Source organism: Vicugna pacos, chromosome 18, assembly GCF_048564905.1.
Source record: "Vicugna pacos chromosome 18, VicPac4, whole genome shotgun sequence".
Lineage (NCBI taxonomy): Eukaryota > Metazoa > Chordata > Mammalia > Artiodactyla > Camelidae > Vicugna > Vicugna pacos.
Window position 1 is genome coordinate 13,164,577 of NC_133004.1, and position 18,923 is coordinate 13,183,499.

The 18,923-nt window shown below is 50.2% G+C and overlaps 1 protein-coding gene across 3 annotated transcripts in view; it reads right to left on the reverse strand.

Annotated features, from left to right (window-relative positions):
• Nucleotides 1–18,923, reverse strand: part of SNX29 (sorting nexin 29) — a 478,692-nt gene that overhangs the window by 397,589 nt on the left and 62,180 nt on the right. For all 3 annotated transcript variants that reach the window (XM_072942171.1, XM_072942172.1, XM_072942173.1), the window contains exons 8-11: nucleotides 17,558–17,933; nucleotides 12,104–12,222; nucleotides 5,665–5,740; nucleotides 3,903–3,985 (exon numbers count right to left, since the gene is read on the reverse strand). In XM_072942171.1, the coding sequence (XP_072798272.1) occupies nucleotides 3,903–3,985; nucleotides 5,665–5,740; nucleotides 12,104–12,222; nucleotides 17,558–17,933 (654 nt within the window). The remainder of the gene's footprint in view (nucleotides 1–3,902; nucleotides 3,986–5,664; nucleotides 5,741–12,103; nucleotides 12,223–17,557; nucleotides 17,934–18,923) is intronic.

The following is an 18,923-nucleotide window of genomic DNA, read 5'->3' on the forward strand; positions in this document are numbered from 1 at the left end:
CCTGAAGTCGGACAGCTCCTGGGACACCCCGTGTCACGGAGTGAACTGCATGCCTCCAAAACTCGTAATATTTTGACTATATTTGGAGGTAGGGCCTTTAAAGAGGTAATCAAAGTGTCCTTATAAGAGGAAGAGTCACCAGGGACACGTGCTCACAGAGAGAAGGCCGTCAAGCCAAGGAAAGAGGCCTCACCAGAAACCAAGACCTTGCTCCTGGGGGACTTCCAGCCTCTGGAACTACGAATTTAGTAAATTTCTGTTGTTTAAGCCACCGGTCTGTGGTATTTTGTTACAACCACGCTAGTAAAGCAATACACCCTGGATACCCACACACACTCCCCCTCTTTTAATTTTTTTGCTGTGACACAAGAGATAGGGGCAAGATGGGGAGGGTACAAGTCAAAACCACCCATCACTGAAAACTTCTAAGTATTCCGATGTCTTGTCTGGAACATCCATAGGGCAGGCAACAGTGCTGTTCCCTGAAGTTTACAGCCACCTCATAAAATGGCACCCCCCATTACATACACACACACACACACACACACACACACACACACACTCATCCTCCACAAACCACATTACTACAGAGTAACAAGGGTCAAAATGTGGACTTTGCAGTGACATTTTTCTTCAGAGATGCAAGCTGTCAGCTCTGGATATGTCTCCACTTGCCCAAGATACTAAAAATGATAAAATCAGATGTACATTTTTAGAACAGTATATGAGTAAAGACCAGAAAAACAGCCTAAAGCCCTGGTACCAACAAAACTCGGTGTGTCTGAAGGAATGTCCTTAGTGAAGACACACGGGCAGGGCCAGCACCTTCCCAAAAGTCAAAGTGGCTGAGGGAGACCCACAGGCCATGATCTCTGTCCACCCCAAAGAGCAGCTGACAAAGCAAATTGTGTCTACATGAGATGGGGGGAACTCATGCCGGGGTGCAGGAAACCTACCTGGACGCACAACACTGGGTGGCTGGGCACCGGGGCGGGGGGGCGGGGCTAGGGGCGGGGTCGGGGGACAGGGAGAGGCCTGCATCCCTACAAATGATGCTCAGGACAAGGCATCTGTGAAAGCTGGCCTTCACGTCCTCAGTCTTGAGGTCAATGTCCTTTTCAAAACAAACTTAAATAAGGTAAAAGCTGGTGTTCTTTACAGTAGACGCACCTGGGAGCCAGAGTAAAGCCTCATCCCGCTGCGTCAGGGTGTGACCGACACACAAGGAGGCAGCGCTGCAGTGCTGGGAAGATGAGGCATTAAGTAGCAGTGAGCCAGAGGAGAGAGGAGCCCTGCCCTTCTCCAGTCCTGCTGGTTGCTCAGGAAACACACCTGGGTGTAGCACTGAGCGCTCAACACCTCTCTAATGCTGGGACAGGCAGCGACATCCAGGCTGACAGGAACACTTCTTCCTTCACACTGTCTTTATTTTCACAGTTACCTGTTATTTAAGCCAACTAACAGTGGCTCTCCAGTTACAGTAATCATATAAAGTTCCCTTTCTAAATAAAGGCATTCAGGTTTTTTAAGTGCACCCATTTAGGAAAAAAAAGTCAGGGTCGGTAACGGTAACGGTACTGTGGGGAGTAAGTAACTGAAACCCAGCAAGCTGAGTGCTCTTCCGGCCCGTGTGCCCCACGTGCTGGGGATCCTTAAACTTCTGCTCAGCTGAGCCCGAGGCTGAGAAGCACCACCATAAACCACACGCTTTCATTACACACAGTGAGACCAGTCAGTGCCAACACCCCAGCCTCGCAGCGCCCACCCAGCTCCTTCCTCACCCTTGAATTAGAACACTGGCTGCCCCCCACCTCCACTCTTCCTTCTGCAGCCATGAAAACCCTAACTTTTTTTGAGGAGGGGCCAGGATACATTGCCTCCTTAGCAGCCAGGGGAGGCCTTGGAACTGATGTTGGCCACATGAGTAGGAAACTCTGTGCACCTTCTAGGAAGGATCCTTACAGATGCCGGGGCCGGGGTCGGGGTGGAGCGGGGTCAGCTTTTTTGTACCGTGAACCCATTCTGCAGTCTGTGAAGCCATGGGCCTCCTTTCAGAAACAGTTTCAAAATACATAAAATAATGGAGTGCATATGGTTCAGTGGTAGAATGTGTGCTTAGCATGTACGAGGTCCTGGGTTCAATCCCCACTACCGCCATTAAAAAAAAACAAAACTAAAATACATAAAACACCCAAGATTACAAAGGAAACTGATTAGATTGACACATAATGATCAAAATGTACAAAATAAAAGTAAGAGTAATACATAGGATTATTTATCACCACATTAAAAAACTACTGTATTTTCCAGCATAAATGACATTGTGAGTTTTTTTTGTATCACCGTTGTTAAAGGTGCCTGTGACCTCTATCGGTGACAAAGTCACCCATTTTGCTAAGACCACCAAGGTTTCCGTGGTTTGCTGCTACTTTCATAATTAAAGAAAACGCAACCTAAGTGTCCATCAGCAGATGAATGAACAAAGATGCGGTGTGTATATATGACGGAATACAACTCAACCATAAAAAATAATGAAATTTTGCCACTTGCGACAACATGGAGGGACATACAGGGTATTTGCTTAGTGAAATAAATCAGATGGAGAAAAGCAAATACTGTATGTTATCACTTATATGTGGAAGCTTAACAATAAAACAAACAAATGAATATAACAAAACAGAAACAGACTCAGACATAAAGAACAGGAGGAGAGTATGTAGCTCAGTGGTAGAGTGTGTGCTCAGCATGCACAAGGTCCTGGGTTCAATCCCCAGCACCTCCATTAAAAATATGAAACCTAACTAAACCCCCCAAAGTAGACAAAACAGATATAGACAATAAACTTGTGGTTATCAGCGGGGAGAGAGAAGGGGGAGGGACAAGATGGGGGGAGGTTAAGAGGTACACACTTCTGTGTAAAATAAACTATAAAGAGATATAGTGTAGTACAGGGAATACAGCCACTACATTACAGTAACTTTATATGAAGTATAATCTATAAAAACTTTGAATCACTATGTTACATACCTGACATTAATAGACTGGTAAACAACTACAATTTAATTTTAAAAATAAATTAAAACAACAAAAATAAAGGAGATACTAAATTTCAGTCAGAGGCTAGAGAAAAAAGCTCTAATTTCTTTCCCTATACAGGTTTCAGACCCCTGAATCCTACCAATGGAAATGGAGGAAGCCTCTCCTTTAACCCCTCCTTCCTCCTGATACCTGGGATGAGAATGGGATGGCTGGAAATAAGCAACTGTTTTGGAGTATGAGGCAAAATACAAGGAGCCCTGATCTCTGATGACCATGGAGCCACATACCAGCCCCAATCTATCCACATCTGGACAGAGAGATGAATTTCTATCACACTATGCTACTGTTGGTTGGTTTATTCTTTATAACATAAAGCCACTCAAACCTAATCTTATTTGTTATTTCTAATACTTTTGCTGAGTGGTGAGGTTGCAAACAGTTTGAACCTAATCATTAGCAACCTTCATTTATCTTTCAGAGAAGCATTCTTCCTTACTTACAAAAGTGATTCCTCCAGAGCTACATAGGAAACCCAACTACAAAGCTCCTCTGTAGCTGACAGCCTTGGAGGAGGCAAACCGTGAAACCTTGGATAACAGAAGTTTCCCTCTGCCTCGGTGCTGCTCCACCTCTGAAGCATGGCCTTCAGAACATGCACACGCCCAAGTATTAAGCTTAACAGCTCAGAAATCTTACGACCACACACCACACTTCAAGTCCACAATCAGGTACACACACACCCGACTTTATCTCACACTCCGTGAAGTCCACGGTCACCGAGGAGCAGGCACAAAGCCACTGCTGTGATGTGAGGGCCCAAGAGTCATCCCAGTGTTGGCAGAAGCCACTCAGAAAGTACTTACTAACTGTCATCGACTCTGGAGCCGAGGCAGAAGGTAGCAAGCTGCTCAGAGGACTTCCTTGGCCTGGAGGACTTGTTTCCACACTGCAAAAGGCAGCAGAGGGAAGTTACACTCAGCCAGTTAAAACACACAACCTCACCATTCAAACAGATGCTAAGCTCATTCAGGTTTCCCGACGAGCAGGAAGAAAAGGCAGCCCTTGAAATTAGTCAATTCTTCATTATTTGTGGATTCCGTATTTACAAATTCACCTCCTCCCTAAAGTTTACTTGTTATCCCAAAACTCAGTGCTCTCGGTGCTAACGCGGTCACCAGGACCATGTGCAGAGTGGCCAAAAATCTGAGTCACTGGACGTATGTGCTCCCAGCCCACATCAAACAAGAGGAGTTCTGCCTCCTCCTTTCACTCTCATTCTGTAAGCGTGTCCTTCTGGTGGGCTATTCAGTGCCACGTTTGTCACATTCCTGTCTTTCTATTGGTGATTTTTGCATCTACAACGGCCCCAAGCGCAGTGCTGAGGGGCTGTCTGGCACTCCTAAATGGAGACTGTGATGCACCTTGTGGAGAAAATTTGTGTGAGGTCACCTTTGTTCAGGTGCTATTGGCCCCAAGTCCAATGATTCAACAATGTATGTGAAACAAGGTGTCTTTAAACAGGAACAGACATAAAACAAAGGTATGGACTGATCCCTTGACAAAAATGGTGTGACCAGATACGCCCAGGAACCTAGAAGCAATGGTTCTGTCTTCGAGGAGACTTTATAGAACATACTGCTGCAAGTAACAGGAGGTGACTGTGTATTTACAAAGGATCTGTAACACAGGAAAATAGCACTTAGCATCTGTCATGTAAACGATAGGACCATAATCTGGTTACCACACCCACACTCGGAGGAAAAGGACCAAAAACATCCTCGGTGAAGTGGAGCTGGGGTTGAAAGTGGTGTTTGTTCGTGTACTGCTGCATTTGCAAAATTTTCTAAAATAAACAGCAGTAAGGACTCAGCGTCCTGGCTGGAGCTGGCGACACTGATCGCTCCCAGCACTGCACTGACTGGTACACAGCGCCATTTTCAGAGAGCAGAGTCCAGTCTACTCAGGGTGAGAGCGTAACACCAGCGTGGCTGGAGGTGATCAGTGACCCCACCCTGGAGCCAAGGTTGAAAATGCAGGCTTGCTGCGTCCCTGGACAGCAAATTAAAACCACACAGAGAAAGAAGGAACAACTGTTAAGGGCGACAGGGATGGCAGTGGCACCAGGGACTCTTCAGCGTCCATCTCAGCTGTGCTACCAAACGTCCAGTGACTCTGGACCACACAGCTTTCCCTTGAGATACTTACATCTGAATAAAAGAAGACCAACGTGGTGCTTACTACTGAACGTCCGACAAAGCACCTCATGATATCTAAGCGGCTTAAATATTATATAATATTAAAACTGCAAATTATAATGTTTAAATTGTTCAACTGTTTATTACTATCAAATATGAAAATTAAGCAACTTATGATCGAGGAGGTCCCCAGATACGGCCCCACAAGTGGGAAAAGTAAAGGTGGTACGCAGATGAGGTGTGACGAACAGCACGCCTCATCCCACTTCACATTCTGGGATATAAAACCAAGCCTGAACTGAATTAAGGTGAAGCGAGGCCTCGTCCTTCAGTCCCAGCAGAGGCCCGCCTATCTTTAAAAAAGAATGAAGTGCAGAGTTGGGAAGAGGACAGTTCAACCCCAGAGGCAGCTGGGTTTCTGAACACTAACCTGTACCGAGGTCCAGGCTCAGGGAGAACGTGGTCCTCAGGTCCCGCCCCATTCTCCAGGCTCCCGAGGGGGGCATCTGTGCACAGATGGCAATTGCAGAGACAAAGTCAGGTTTCTGTTCCCATTTCGTTTTCTCCATGAGACAAGGACACCGTGCAGACACTGGCTCACCTGCTAAACCAGCTGAATTACAAATGTTTCCCCTTCTGTATGCTGGATTTTAACCTGCTACCTATTTCATTTCTTTCGGTCATAATCTCAGATTTGGCATCAGACACTACCTGGAGGCCCTATACTCCCACTCAACCTTTTTTTCACTGACATGTCACTGACACACAATACTCTGTTAGTTTCAGGTGTACAGCATAGTGATTCAATATTTACACGTATTACAAATTGATCACCACACTAAGTCTAGTAACCATCTGTCACTGTACAAAGTCATTACAATGTTACTGACTATGTTCCCTATGCTGTACGTTATATACCCATGACTTATTTATTAACCTTTTTGATCTTGAGCCACATGGAATTATGCGTGAAGTCCGTATCCAGAGCCAACTTCAGAATCAGGGAGTAATAAATTTGCTCTGTTGGACACAACAGCTCCTGCCTGCAGTGGCTGGAGATGGACACGAGAGGGCAGCACTGTCCAATCGCTGACAGCGTCTGCTCTGTCAAAACCAAGTGACGGCTGCTTTCTAAAGAGCCACTTGCTCTGCATGGAGTGGCCTGTGAGAAAGGCATTTGGAAGAAGTGAGGCCATAAATCATCTCTAGAAACAACAGGCAAGAGGCACTAAAGACTTTCACAAATGTATCAGCTGCTGTTCAAGTCTCTTTCCAGGAAAAAGTGCAAATCCATGCCCTGGGGCTGGATGGTGACATTAAGGCCAATATCGCCCAGGAGGACACCTGCATGTCGGAGAAGCTTCTGGCTGTCAACACCCACCATCAGGCTTGCATCAGGGCAGGGGACACAGGGAGAGAAGGGCACAAGTTCCCCCTCCCATGCCATCTGTCCTGTGACCTCCTCCACATCACTCTTTCCATTTACATCTGGTCTCATCCTGCTCAAGATGCCCCAGCTCTTAAGGAGCTGAACAAAGAGAATCCTAAGGGGAAAAATGTTTTACCACCTTTTCTTCTACCCTGCTGTCCCCGCCAAGCTATTTCACTCACTCCTACCACTTTTAAGAAGTCCGAAGGGGAACGAGAAAGCATCCTCTCTACCTCCTCGCTCCCTAGAATCAGGGCGAGTTTAGGGTGCAGGCTCTGCCCGCTTGCTTGGGTTCAAGTCTCTGCTTCCCAACTTTAATTCAGTAAAGTTACCCAGCCTCTTTGTGACTCAGTTTCCTCATCTGTGGAATGGGCTGACACTGGTGCCTACTATAATGTTAGTAACACCCACCACACAACTAAATTTCACACTCAGACACACGTACACTTCAGAGAGAGCACGCAACGAGTGGGGGCCGGCATCAGCTCACTCTGCAGCCACGCCTGGTACCACAGCACTCCTCCTCCTCCTCCCAGGCAGTGGGCTTGCTCTCAAAGGACCCCAAGGAACTCTTCCCTCGGTGCCCCTCCCGCCTTCTCCTAGGAGCTCTCTGCTCTCAGCTTTCATAATACTATGGTCCTCCTCTGCCCACTGACTTTTTCTCTGATTCCTGTGTGAAGGTGTCTCCACACGGCTCCACGGCCTCTGACCTCCTTTGCAAAGCTGGCAAGGTCCCGGCTCCAGCTCTTACCTCCATGAAGAGGACAACTCTCAAGCCCTCACCTCTGGCTAGGCCCTCAACCTTGAACTCCATCCCCACATTTCTAACTGCCCACCAGAAAGCTCTCCTGGGATACCCTACTGGGCCTACCAGCTGATCATGACCTTCCAAACTGCTCCTACTGGGCTGTAACCTCAGAAAACCATGGTACCCACCCTCCCTCACATCCCAGAGCTGGCTGGGGTCCAAGACCCATCAGTTCCACTCAGTCATCTCCCACGCCATGCTCCCCAGCCGCCTGCACTGCCACCGTAGTTCAAGGGCTCGCTATCCTGCAGGGGTCTTCTGCAGCAGGTCCCCTCAGTTCTGTCTCAGCCCCTAATCTGACTCACACACAGCTCCCTAAGGCAGAGACGAGGACTCCAATATACACAACAGAAGTCCATGGCTGGAGTAAAGGCTGATATCACCGACCAGCATTTCAGATACCACACCTACTTGGCCCAGGTGGATCTCCCACTGGAATACATGACCGTGACCCCATGACAGCTGTGGTGGGCCCGATGCACTGGGGCCACAGAGCAATCACAGAGACAGCCCACATCACTCACCCTTCAAGTCCTCTCTTCCTTTGTCCCCAACCAGATGTCATTTTTCCAACTGCCAGACGTCTGTCTGCTCCCTTCAGCCTGCCCACACCCCCACCCCTGGATTGACGTGCTCACCTGAACCCCAGCTCCGGACCTGGCTCTGGCCAGGGTCAGGGTCACACTGGAATCAAGGAAGGCGTGGTCCTGCCCTCATGGACCTCACAGACTAGTGGAGGGGCAGGTATTACCAAGCAGTTACACAAATTCACGACTATAGATAACAAACAGGGGTTAGAGCAACGGAAACAGGTTTACCAGGATTACAACAGTGTGAAACTCCAGGCCTGGCGGGCTTCTCTAAGACAGCGACCTTGGGGCTGCACCCTAAAGGCAGGAGGGGCCTGAGGAAGGAAGTGGAAGCAGCTGGCGCAGCAGGGGCAGCGGGCAGAGGGGAAATGGGAGGGGGTGAGGCTGTGGGGTGAGTGGGGCAGGGAGGATTCCGGATTTTACCCTAGGTAGGGTGGAACGGTCTGCAGCAGGAGCATGATGCAATCGGATTTACATTCTGAAAAATCACTCTGGCCGCTGAAAGAATGATGGAGGGCTAGGTGACAGGGACAAAGAGCTACTGAGAAGCTATTTTGCAACAGCCCAGTGACAGATAAGGAGCAGTCAGAAGAGGGTGGTCGAAGCATTCAGATGAAACTTCGGCCACCCATCCTCCCCCTTTACATCAGGTGATTAAAATGTCCCTGTCCCCTCCCTGCCTGCCACACTCCCAGCGGACTCGCCTTTCGATCCCCCAAAGCTTGGCTACAGACCCAACGGCAGACCCAACGGCAGGACGAGGAGAAGCTGGAGCATGTTGGGCTTGACCGGGAGAGGAAGGGGCCAAGGACCTGGGGTGTCCAGTGAACTGAAGCAGACCCTCAGAAACGGGTTCTGCATTTGCTCAGACCCAGCACTGACCACAGGACCCCTGGCGAGGAGCATAGCACCTGCCCGCACACGGCGAGCAAGGATGGGTGTTCTGTTCCCCTCCATTTAGGATTCGCAGTTGAAAGAAACTTTGGGGGCTTTTTCTCCCTGCAGCGTCGAACAGGTGTTGGTGAAGGTGTTCTGCTCTGTTGCAGGCAATGACGTGCCCGGAGGAATGATTGTATCTAATCCTCCACCTACTTGCCAGGGCCTGGGGATACCCCAGGCTGGTATCTCCCTTCTCTGAGCCCCTCCTTAACTCCAGAAAGGCAGCCCAAAGTATGACCCCCTTAAACCTTAGGGGTGCCTCTTCCAGGGTTCAGAAGGATAATATCCTGTGTTCAGGGTCCCCTTCTCTGCTGCCTTCCCCTTCCCCAGACTTGGCTACCAAAGCATCCATCCTTCCCCACCACAGACTCCCTCCCTTTTTATTTTTAATCTCCTCCCACTTTCTATAAACACCCCCAAGTTAAAGACAGGAAATGGCTCCCAGGCCAGAATAAGAAAGACGATGTGAATGTCACTAAAGCAGGCGAACATCAATCAGAAGGGACACTAGTCAGCAGTGGAGTGAAAGGAAAGGAGTCTTAGAGAGAAATGCTGGCAGTGCACGCCCAGGGCTGCCCCGGGAGGGACTGGCCCGGCAGCCTGGCCCCCTCAGCACCCCCTGGCCCGCTAGCCTCCAGGGAGATGCGGCACCAGCCCAGGAGAGACTCGCTGTGATTGGGCATTCCAACCAGGCCACGGCTTCCCCCAGCTCTGATTCCAGTATCTGCCTGCAGCCCGAACAACGCACCTTCCCAGGAATATTCCCACCCACGGAGAGTCTACCCCTCAGGCCGTCACAAGCTGCCAAGACACCTGGTGACTCTGTGACTATAGTAAATTAAAAAGCTGGCAGACCGGCTCACACACAGCACCTCTGGTGAGGACAATCAAGATCAGCTGGAGCCGGGGGTCCCAGCAACAGTGACAAAGGGGAGCCTCTGGGTCTGCGAGGCTGACAGGCAGGGGCAGGACCGTGGGAAATCCGCCGGGGGCCGGGAAGGGGCGTGTGCCTCCTCTCAAGGATCCTGGAGGTCGGCCAGAAGCTGCTTCCCCTGGAGACACTGGTCTAGGGGAAGCCCAGAGAGGGAGGAAGAATGCTGGGTTCTGTGACCAAATCCCAACATGAATGGCAAACAGCAATGCCCCAGGAGCAGCCAGCCACCAACCCCAGGGGTCTGGTGGTCAGAGGACCCCGGCTGAGAAGTGAAGGAGCCACAGAGCGAATGGTGCACGCACCCGACGTGACAGCCCAGCAACAACTCATCACCTGACTGAAAGGCTCGTCAGTGGGGAGCAGGATGAGCTGCGTGGGGGACTGGATCCCGACCTGGATCCCAGGAACAAGCCCTGGAAACCCTCCAGGCGTCCCAGACACACGTGAGGTCCACCTCCTCTCTGCCAAGCCCCATCCCCTCAGACACCCCGCCTGGGTCTGCACTGCTGCTGAATGTGCCAGGGTGAGGTGACCATCCCCCTCAGCCCGTGGTGCCTGGACCAGGGCTGGTCACCAAATGGGAGGAGCTGCAGGGGCTGGCCCGGCCAGCAGACACAAGCTGGGCCCACCAGACCATCCCTCTCTGGGATTTCAGCTGGGACCAGACAGAAGGTCTGGCTGGATGGAAGGTCACAGGGCTGAGGCCTGGTATTGGCACCGCAGCCGAGAACGGGCCAAAATGGGAGGGGGAGAAAGACGGGGCAGCAAAGACAGACTGAAGAGAGAGGAGATGGGGGAAGGGCCCCCCAGGGAGGTGTGCGGGTGCAGAACGAGAAAGATGGCAGCACCTCACCAGCCCAAGAGTCCTTCCATCCTGACATCCCAGCTTCCAGCCCGCAGGCACCCCCACAAGATGTCAACTGACTTCTGCAACGCGAGCCACGCGCTCCCACGGGGCCTTGGCCTGTGCCTGCACCGTTTCCCCAGTTAATCCAAGGACCTTCACCCCAAGCCTAAGAGGGAGACGGTATGATAATAAGCACCCCTTCCCCGTGGTCTGTGGTCAAGAGTGGGTGAGCTAATCAGATCAATCCCCTTACGGTCCTGGATTCACTTTAAGGGCTTGATAAGTGCTGGTGGTCATTATCACCACCATCTATACTGTCCAGAAGAGGAGACCAGCCCAGTGGACATAGTCACTTAGCCCCGAGCTCTCATCAGCCTCAGTTTGAGCCTGGAATACCGCCTTGCAGAGCAGTAACCTGCCCCCTCACATCATATCTAGAGTTGCCCACCCCCCAGGCTGCTGCCGGGCCACGTGCCCACCCTGCCTCTGGCTCCGGCTAGTTTCAGTGGCTTTCTGTTCCTCACACAGTGACAAGAACAACAGTCCATCATCCGGTTCAGAACATCAACAGCTTCCTGGGCAGTCCTGTGGGCCCCCGTCCACGGTTTCCTAAGCATGGGTCTGGGAGGGTGAGAAGGGCCCCCACATGGGGGGGCCGAGACCTCGCTAACACGGTGGTATTTGGGGCAGTGACGGTGACCTAGCATTTCACTGTGCCAGGCCCGGTGCACACCCACCCCGCTGGATGAGAGGGGCTCATTCACACCTCCAACCCCCGCCCCACCCCACCCAATAACCGGCTTTAGCTAAAGAAAAGAAATAGCAAACCACATGCGAGTCTGCTCAACCACAGGGAATGGATCAGAAATGCTTATCCACTCTGAAGGCAGGTTTTAAAACAAGCTACTCCCTGACGCCCCAGCACCCGGCTGGAAAGGGTGCAAGGCCCTTTAGAGCTATGGGGTCTGTGACCTTCTCCTTTCTCCTAAGAGGCAAAAATAATGGTGACCATTTGTACAGCTCGTACATGACCAAGTTTAACAAACCACTGGCAAGGGAAAAAACAGGCCTGGGGGCTCCCTGGCGATGTGTCAGCCGGTTCAGCCCAACACCCGCTCAGGCGAGAGCACCTCAAAATAGCCTGGCTCAGCAAGGGGAGAAGACGAACCCTCTGTCACTTCTGATCTCAACCAGACCCTCCTGCCCTGAGCCCCGGCCTCCTTACTCACTCACCCCTGACCTCCAGAGGTAGCCCAGACACCCCTGCTGGTTCTCGGAGCCAAGCTAGGACGGGAGGCAGGAAGTAATCAGGAGACACCTACCTGCAGGGCCATAGGAGCCCGCTGCGCTGACCGGGAAGAGGACGTCGGCGTCGCCGTGCAGCACCTGCAGCGGGGCCCAGCTGTGCATCTGGGAGAGGCAGGTGTTGCCATCCAGCGGCCTAGAATGAGACAACACAGTTGCGTGAGGGGCCAAGAGCCCCTGAGGGCCCCCATCACCATGAGCCTCTGCTGGGCCTCCAGAAGTCCCCTCTTGGGAACCAGCCAGGCTGTGACGAGGCTGAGAACAGAAGCTGGCCTGAGCCGGGAGTAAGGAGCGTGTGGTCTGGGAGCCAGACCTGCACTCACTCTTTCAGCCAGTGTCTACCAAGCACCTGCTCCATGCCAGGCGGTGTGCTCACATACATTTTGTGCTGAAAAAGAACCAGCAAACAGGGTACATCCTGCCCTTGTGGAGCTTAAAGTCTGCTGGGGGATGTGGGCAGGAATCATACAAAGGGTGTGAAACGGCAGCTCAGACCCGTGGAGCTGGCGGAGAAGGTCCACATGCTCCAGGAAGGAAGCGCCGTGCACTCCGGGTTCTGAAATGACGTCAGCCACGTGACCCTGGGCGGGTGGACTTCGCCTCACTGGTTCTCAAACCCTCGTGAGTAAAAGGGGAGCATCAGATCAGGTCGTGTCTGGGTCCTTTCCGAGAAAGGGGGTCAGCTCGAAGGTTAACCAGGCTCATATGATCTGTTGAACTGTCACCTCATCCACCAAGTACAAAACCAACCAGTACGATCTTCGCAATGCAGGGCTGGCTCAGTTCAATTTGTCTGAGAAATTATTTGCCCATTGAGCATTTGCCTCTGGGCAATTAGGCAACACTAATAAAGACCAGGAAGCATTTGTACAATACTCTCAAGTTTATAAAATGACTCTGTAACTCACGTGTAAATAAGACCAAAGCAGATCATAATCATACCCACTTAATAGAGCAAGGGAAGGAGGAAGGGAGGGATGGAGGAGGAATGAGGAGGTGGGGGGGGGGAGGAGGGAAGGAGAGGGAGGAGGAAAAAAGAGATGCTGTGACTTGTCCAAGGTTATGTCTTCGACAGAACCAAGGCTTGTAGGATTCAGCCCAGGTCTTCCAAACCCAATTACAGTAATGGGTCTCCTGGCTGCTGCCCACCAGTTACACGATGCATATAGTTTCCTCTTTCACTCAGAGCAGAGATTAACAAAATTTTTCTGTAAAGGACCAGATAGTCAATATTTTCGGCTTTGTGGCCAAAAGTATACTTCATTGGTTTTTTTCCTTGTTCAGCTGTTGGGTTTTACAACCATTTAAAAAAACGAAACAGCCATTTTCAGCTTGGGTGTGGGTTTGCCGGCAGGCTACTATACCAACTCCTCTTTCAAGGCCTGTCCTGTACACACTCTCCTTTCAGCCCTGTCAAGCTCTGGTCACACACCTGGGGATGTAATCCTCACAGAACTGTGCCAAACGTCTCCCTTGGTCCTGCAGGTAACACACGATAAGGCACAAAAGAGGAAGCACCCACACCTGTGTGCCCAGCAGCAGAGCCAGGTTCTGGAGTGAGCTTCGCTCTGTCTCTACCAGAACCGCCCTCCTGGGGCTCCGCTCCAGCAGCTGGTGACCATGGGGACCCCCGGACACCCAGAGGCGACCACGGACTCCCCCTCATGACCAGATGGCAAAACCTTTTCCTGGCCACTGCACTGGCTCTGGGCAGTGGGGTTTTCTGCTGTTTCAAAGGGGACGTCTTATCACTTGCCAGGACACATGCAGAGCACGAGGTGATGTCAGGCCCTATCAGCTGAGGTTCAGACCCGAATGAAAGAGGCCAACGGCCACCACTTCAAAAACGAGTTATACTGAAGTGATTCCTGAGGCAAGAGACCAGTTCAGAACAGTGTCCCAGAAGGCTTAAAAACATAACAGCTCTTGCTTTTCATTAGAAAAGACACTTGTTTTAAAACCTACAAAATGCCCTAAAGTGAAGGGGGGAAAAACATACCCAAAGCCACACTGTCCCAAACACAACCATTAGTTGTGGGACACAACTAATAGTGAGACACTATTTTCCTTAGTGCCTTTTTTCTTTCTTTCCTCATTTACTTCTCTTTACAAGGTCGTAATGAAACTCTGTGTAGCTTTTTATAGTTTGCTTTTTCCATTCAGTGTTAATTCATAAGTTCATCTTCATGCTACTTGGCCATGCTTAAATGTCATTTAAGATGCTGAAGATCCTGAATGTTAAGATTTTAAGATGTAAACCACACACCACTCCGCTGTGAACTGCCCCGCCGTGGCCGCACATTTTGCTCAGCTCCACTGTTGCAATTCTTTTAAGTTAGGACGTTGGTACTTAGATGTGGCAACCTATACCCTGAGTCTCGTCCTCAGGGCAGATTCCCAGCAGTGGAATTGCTAAATCAAGTGGGAGAAACATGTTGAAGGCTCCTGACAGTGTATCAAACGTTTCCCGGAGGGCTGTGGACACCACCGGCTCTCCATCACGACCCCGTAGGCGCCAGCCCGGCACTACTCCTCAGTCAACGCCCACTAGGTGCCTGGGCGATTCCAGGCACTGAGGACACGCTGAGAGCAAGTCCCCTCCGCAGGGTGCTAACCCAGGCCCACCTTTCATCCGGTTCTCTTTTTAAATCTTGACTAATATCACGGTCAAAATACAGTGTCTGGTTTCGCTCTGCGGTTGCTTAACTGCTGGTCAAGTGTGACATTTTTCATGTTTGTACTTCATTTTGAGTTATGTTTTCACCCCCACTTCCCTTCACATCTAAAGTGACGGGAAAACCCCTTTCTATAATAAAGTTATTATCCTCTTTTAAGAAAAAGACAAGAAGCGAAGCCAACACTGGCAAATATAAAGGCAGGAGGGGAAAAGAGTTTTTCCTCAGTCATCAAAGAAGTGGTTTAACTGTCAGGAAATAGAGGTGTTGGCCGAATTTTTGGCCAACAGGGCATCTTAAAGACCATCTGAGCATTCGACTTTGCCATCCACTGTGTGCTTCCTCCTGGCCTGGCCACTTTCCCCTCACAAACCTGGCTGTGCTGTTTAACTTCTAAAGTTCTGGCCCCTCCAGGCTCCTCAACACTTCATGTGAATATTAGCTTAGAACCAAAAGGAAAAAGTAATACTCAGTAGGCCATCTCATCATTCCTCTGCTCTGTCCCCAAGATGCTCTACGGAATGTTCGCTCAAGAGCCCCCCTTTATGCCAGGGAGGGGCTGTCCATAATCCGCAGGGGGCCCAATAGCCTCCCAGGGCCCGGGCCCTGCAAAGGCCACCCTGCACTGTTCTGCGTTTCACACATCACAATGCTGGCGGCTACCCTGGCTCGCAAGCTGGTCTCCCTGCTCGATGGCTCCAAATCTAGCAGGCAGAGAAATGACTGTCTCTGAGGCCAATCAACTCAGAGATACATTCACCTACAGAGACAGGGAAGGCAATCGGCATTGCCTAAAAGGACCAGATGAAAAACTGAAGGCAGGAGTGATGGTCAACTTCATGTGTCAACCTGACTAGGCCACGGGACCCAGACAGTGGATCAAATATTATTCTTGATGTTTCTGGGCAGGTATTTCTTAAGTGAGATTAAAATTTAAGTCAGGAGACTTTGAGTAAAGCAGATCACCCGCCATAATTTGGGCAGGCCTCCCCCACTCAGTGGAGGGCCTTAAGAGAAGAAGACTGAGGCCCCCCCAAAGAGGAAGAAATTCTGCCAGCAGACCGCCTTCGGACTCGAATGGCAAGTCTTCCCTGGGTTTCCAAACTGCTGGCCTAACCTACCCTGCCGATTCTGGATTTTGTCACATTCTACAATCACGTGAGCCAATTCCTTAAAGTAAATCTCTCAAGACAGAAACACACACACACACGCTATTGGTTCTGTTTCTCTGGAGAACCCTGACTAAAACAGCGGGTCACAAGCCTGGGTCCCAGGTCCAAAAACACTCATCCCCAGTGAGCAGGAGCAACGCTGCAGGGAAGCCACCCTAACAAACGCCGCAGGGGGAGAAAAAAGCCTTGTGCGTGAAAATACTCATTGCAGGATGGCTGATGATAAAAAACAAAAAAAAAAACAACCACCTACCAACAACCAAAATGCTCAACAATAGGGGAACCTTTAGCAAATCATGACATATTGATCTGACTGAGTATCAACCAATGGAGATTCAAAGTTATGCAGAAACATGGGAAATATCCGACAGCACATACAAACTTTGCAGCACAGCATAACCTAACCTTAATCCCAGTTTTGCCCGTTGCTTTGACAAATCTTAACTCTCTACAGAACCCGGTTCTTTCATCCATCAAGCGAGGGTGACCCCACCAACCCCCCTACGCAGCTCTAAGTATGAGGAGAAGGTAAAGCTGCAGCTTGCCGCGTCCGGTACCTCCCAGGCGATCGATAAGGCAACTTACACATGCTAGTAACACGGTGTCTGTGTAAGTGAAGACGAGGGTAAAAACCCAAAACAAAAACAGGCATAGTCTCAGGAGAAAGGAGAAAAAAACTCCTACTCGACCCATGAAAACGAGACGGTTAGGGCGAGAGGCGCGCTGTGCCCCTTCCTCACACCACGGGGGCTCGGGATCTCCATTTCACACTTTCACGGGCAGGTTCTGACGTCAGCCGTGATCAGGATAACACTACACACTGTAAAACTCAGGTGAAGAGGCAGCGAGTTTACATGGCATTAAGAGTAAGACCGAGCACAGGAATTATTACAAGAGCAGTGTCACAGCAGCCACAGCAGCCACAGCAGCCACAGCAGCCACAGCCGCCTGCGCTGTCCTTGTCGACGAGCCAGCCCAGGGCCAAAGACCCCACACACAGTACCCCATGAACTGGGCACTCGGCAAAGCAGGTGCCGTTTTTCTCCCAGGTCTCAGATGAGGCCTGAGGCTCTGGGAGGTAAAGTAACTGGTCCAACCTAGTCCAACCTAAGCCACGTAGCTAGGAAGTGAGAACCTTTGTCCCTGATACCAAGATCCAAGCTCTTTAACGATTTCCTCTTAACTTCACGTGCACCAAGCCCCTTCTGCAAGTAAAACTCTGCAACTCCAGTGTTAAGGTGTCAAGTGCAGGCAAATTACTCTGTGCGCACCCCTGCAGATAAACACAGAAATTACCAGCCCGTGACAATTCTCTAGAATACCCTGCCTCTCTCCTGAGCTTCCTGTGTTAGTGGCAAGTTAGAGATGTGAACAAAATGCAAGTGATAAAAATGGAAGACATATACATAAAGCAAGAATTTCAAGGCACACAGCTTGACACCAACTTTGTAATAAGTGCCTTCAAATAAGATACTCCTTCTGCTTAGTTCTCAGGAGAAAAGCCAGCTAATGCTCCTTCCTCCTAAATCAAGATTTGAAAAATGAAAACTTGCGGTCTAATGCCACCCCATCCTGCAGGAAGAGAACTGTACCACCCTTCCTTAAAAGCTCAAGCAGAACTTACTTCTCAGGCGACTCCGAGTGGCCCGAGCGCTTCCTCCCCAGTCTGTCCCCGTACACATCATCCTCGTTTTCATCCACGTCTTCATCGTCGATGCTTTTCACATCAAGCTTCTGATACCCACACTCCCCGTTCAAAGACAGAGAATCAATTTTCCACGAGTTGCTGCTCTGGCTTCCGTTGGAATTGGGTCCAAAAGGGCTCTCAAAGGCTGACATGATATTGATCGAGGAGCGGTCGGAGTTCTCCTCTGAGCTCTCCCCTGTCCCAGGCATCTTCTTAAAAACATCACCAGAGCTCTGCTCATCTTCCTCGTCATCAAATGAGATGATGTTGGTCACCTTCTTTTTCTTCTTCCTCTCCTTTTTACATTTGGCATCTGGCAAAAGATATAGGATAAGAAAAAGCAGTCAAGATAAAGTGAGGATTGAACCATCCTGCCTCTAGACTGTGGGAAACCCTCTTTTACTAAAAAGTAAATTTAAGGTAAATTCAGATTTTTAAATCCTTGGGGGAAAATATCTGTCTACAGGAGACTGAGCAAAATGGATGTGGGGCTCTACTTCTGATTTAAACAAATATGCCACAGAGCATACATCACAATCATGCCTTCTAAGCAGTCCTTTGAGTCAAAGGATGAATCATTACTGAGATGATTTTTACTGTTTCACTTTGGAAAACACTCTCACGGCTGGGAGATGAGACCAAGAAAACCCGTTTGGACACTGCAGTCAATTCTTTAATGGCCCCAGTTCCTCCCAGCCCTGCACAAAGCCCCATCACAATGGGACACTGCTGCTCCTCCCATCAACAGCGGTGTCTATTTCTCCACCCCCCTGAATCCAGGCTGGCTTAGTGCTCTGCTTTTAAGAACAGAATGTGGCAGGAATAACGAAGTGTGAGTTCTAGAGCCTGGGCATCAAGAGGTCTTAGACCCTCTGGAATGCTGCCCTGAAACTACACAGAAGAAGCCGTTCTAGCTTATGGGAGGATGAGAGGCCATGTGGAGGAAAGCTGAGATGCCCCAGCCAGCAGTCAGCACCAATTCCAGATGCATGAGTGGGGCCATCCTGGATCTTCCAGCTCAGTCACCAGCAGTCCCATGAGGGAGCCCAGGGGAAGCCAGCAGAAGAACCATCCTGCCAATCCATGGAGTCATTAAAAAAAAATAATAATAAACTGTGGTTCATTGTTTTAAGCCACTACCTTCTGAAGCTGTGTATTAGACAGCTAAGGCTAAATGAAACCGAAGTCAAGACTGCCTTGGTGACCAGCACTTAGATGAGCCAGTTTGTTCACCCATCTCAATCATCAAACTTGGCTATGAGACACTTTGAGACAATTCCAAAAACTCCGATCTATCTAAACG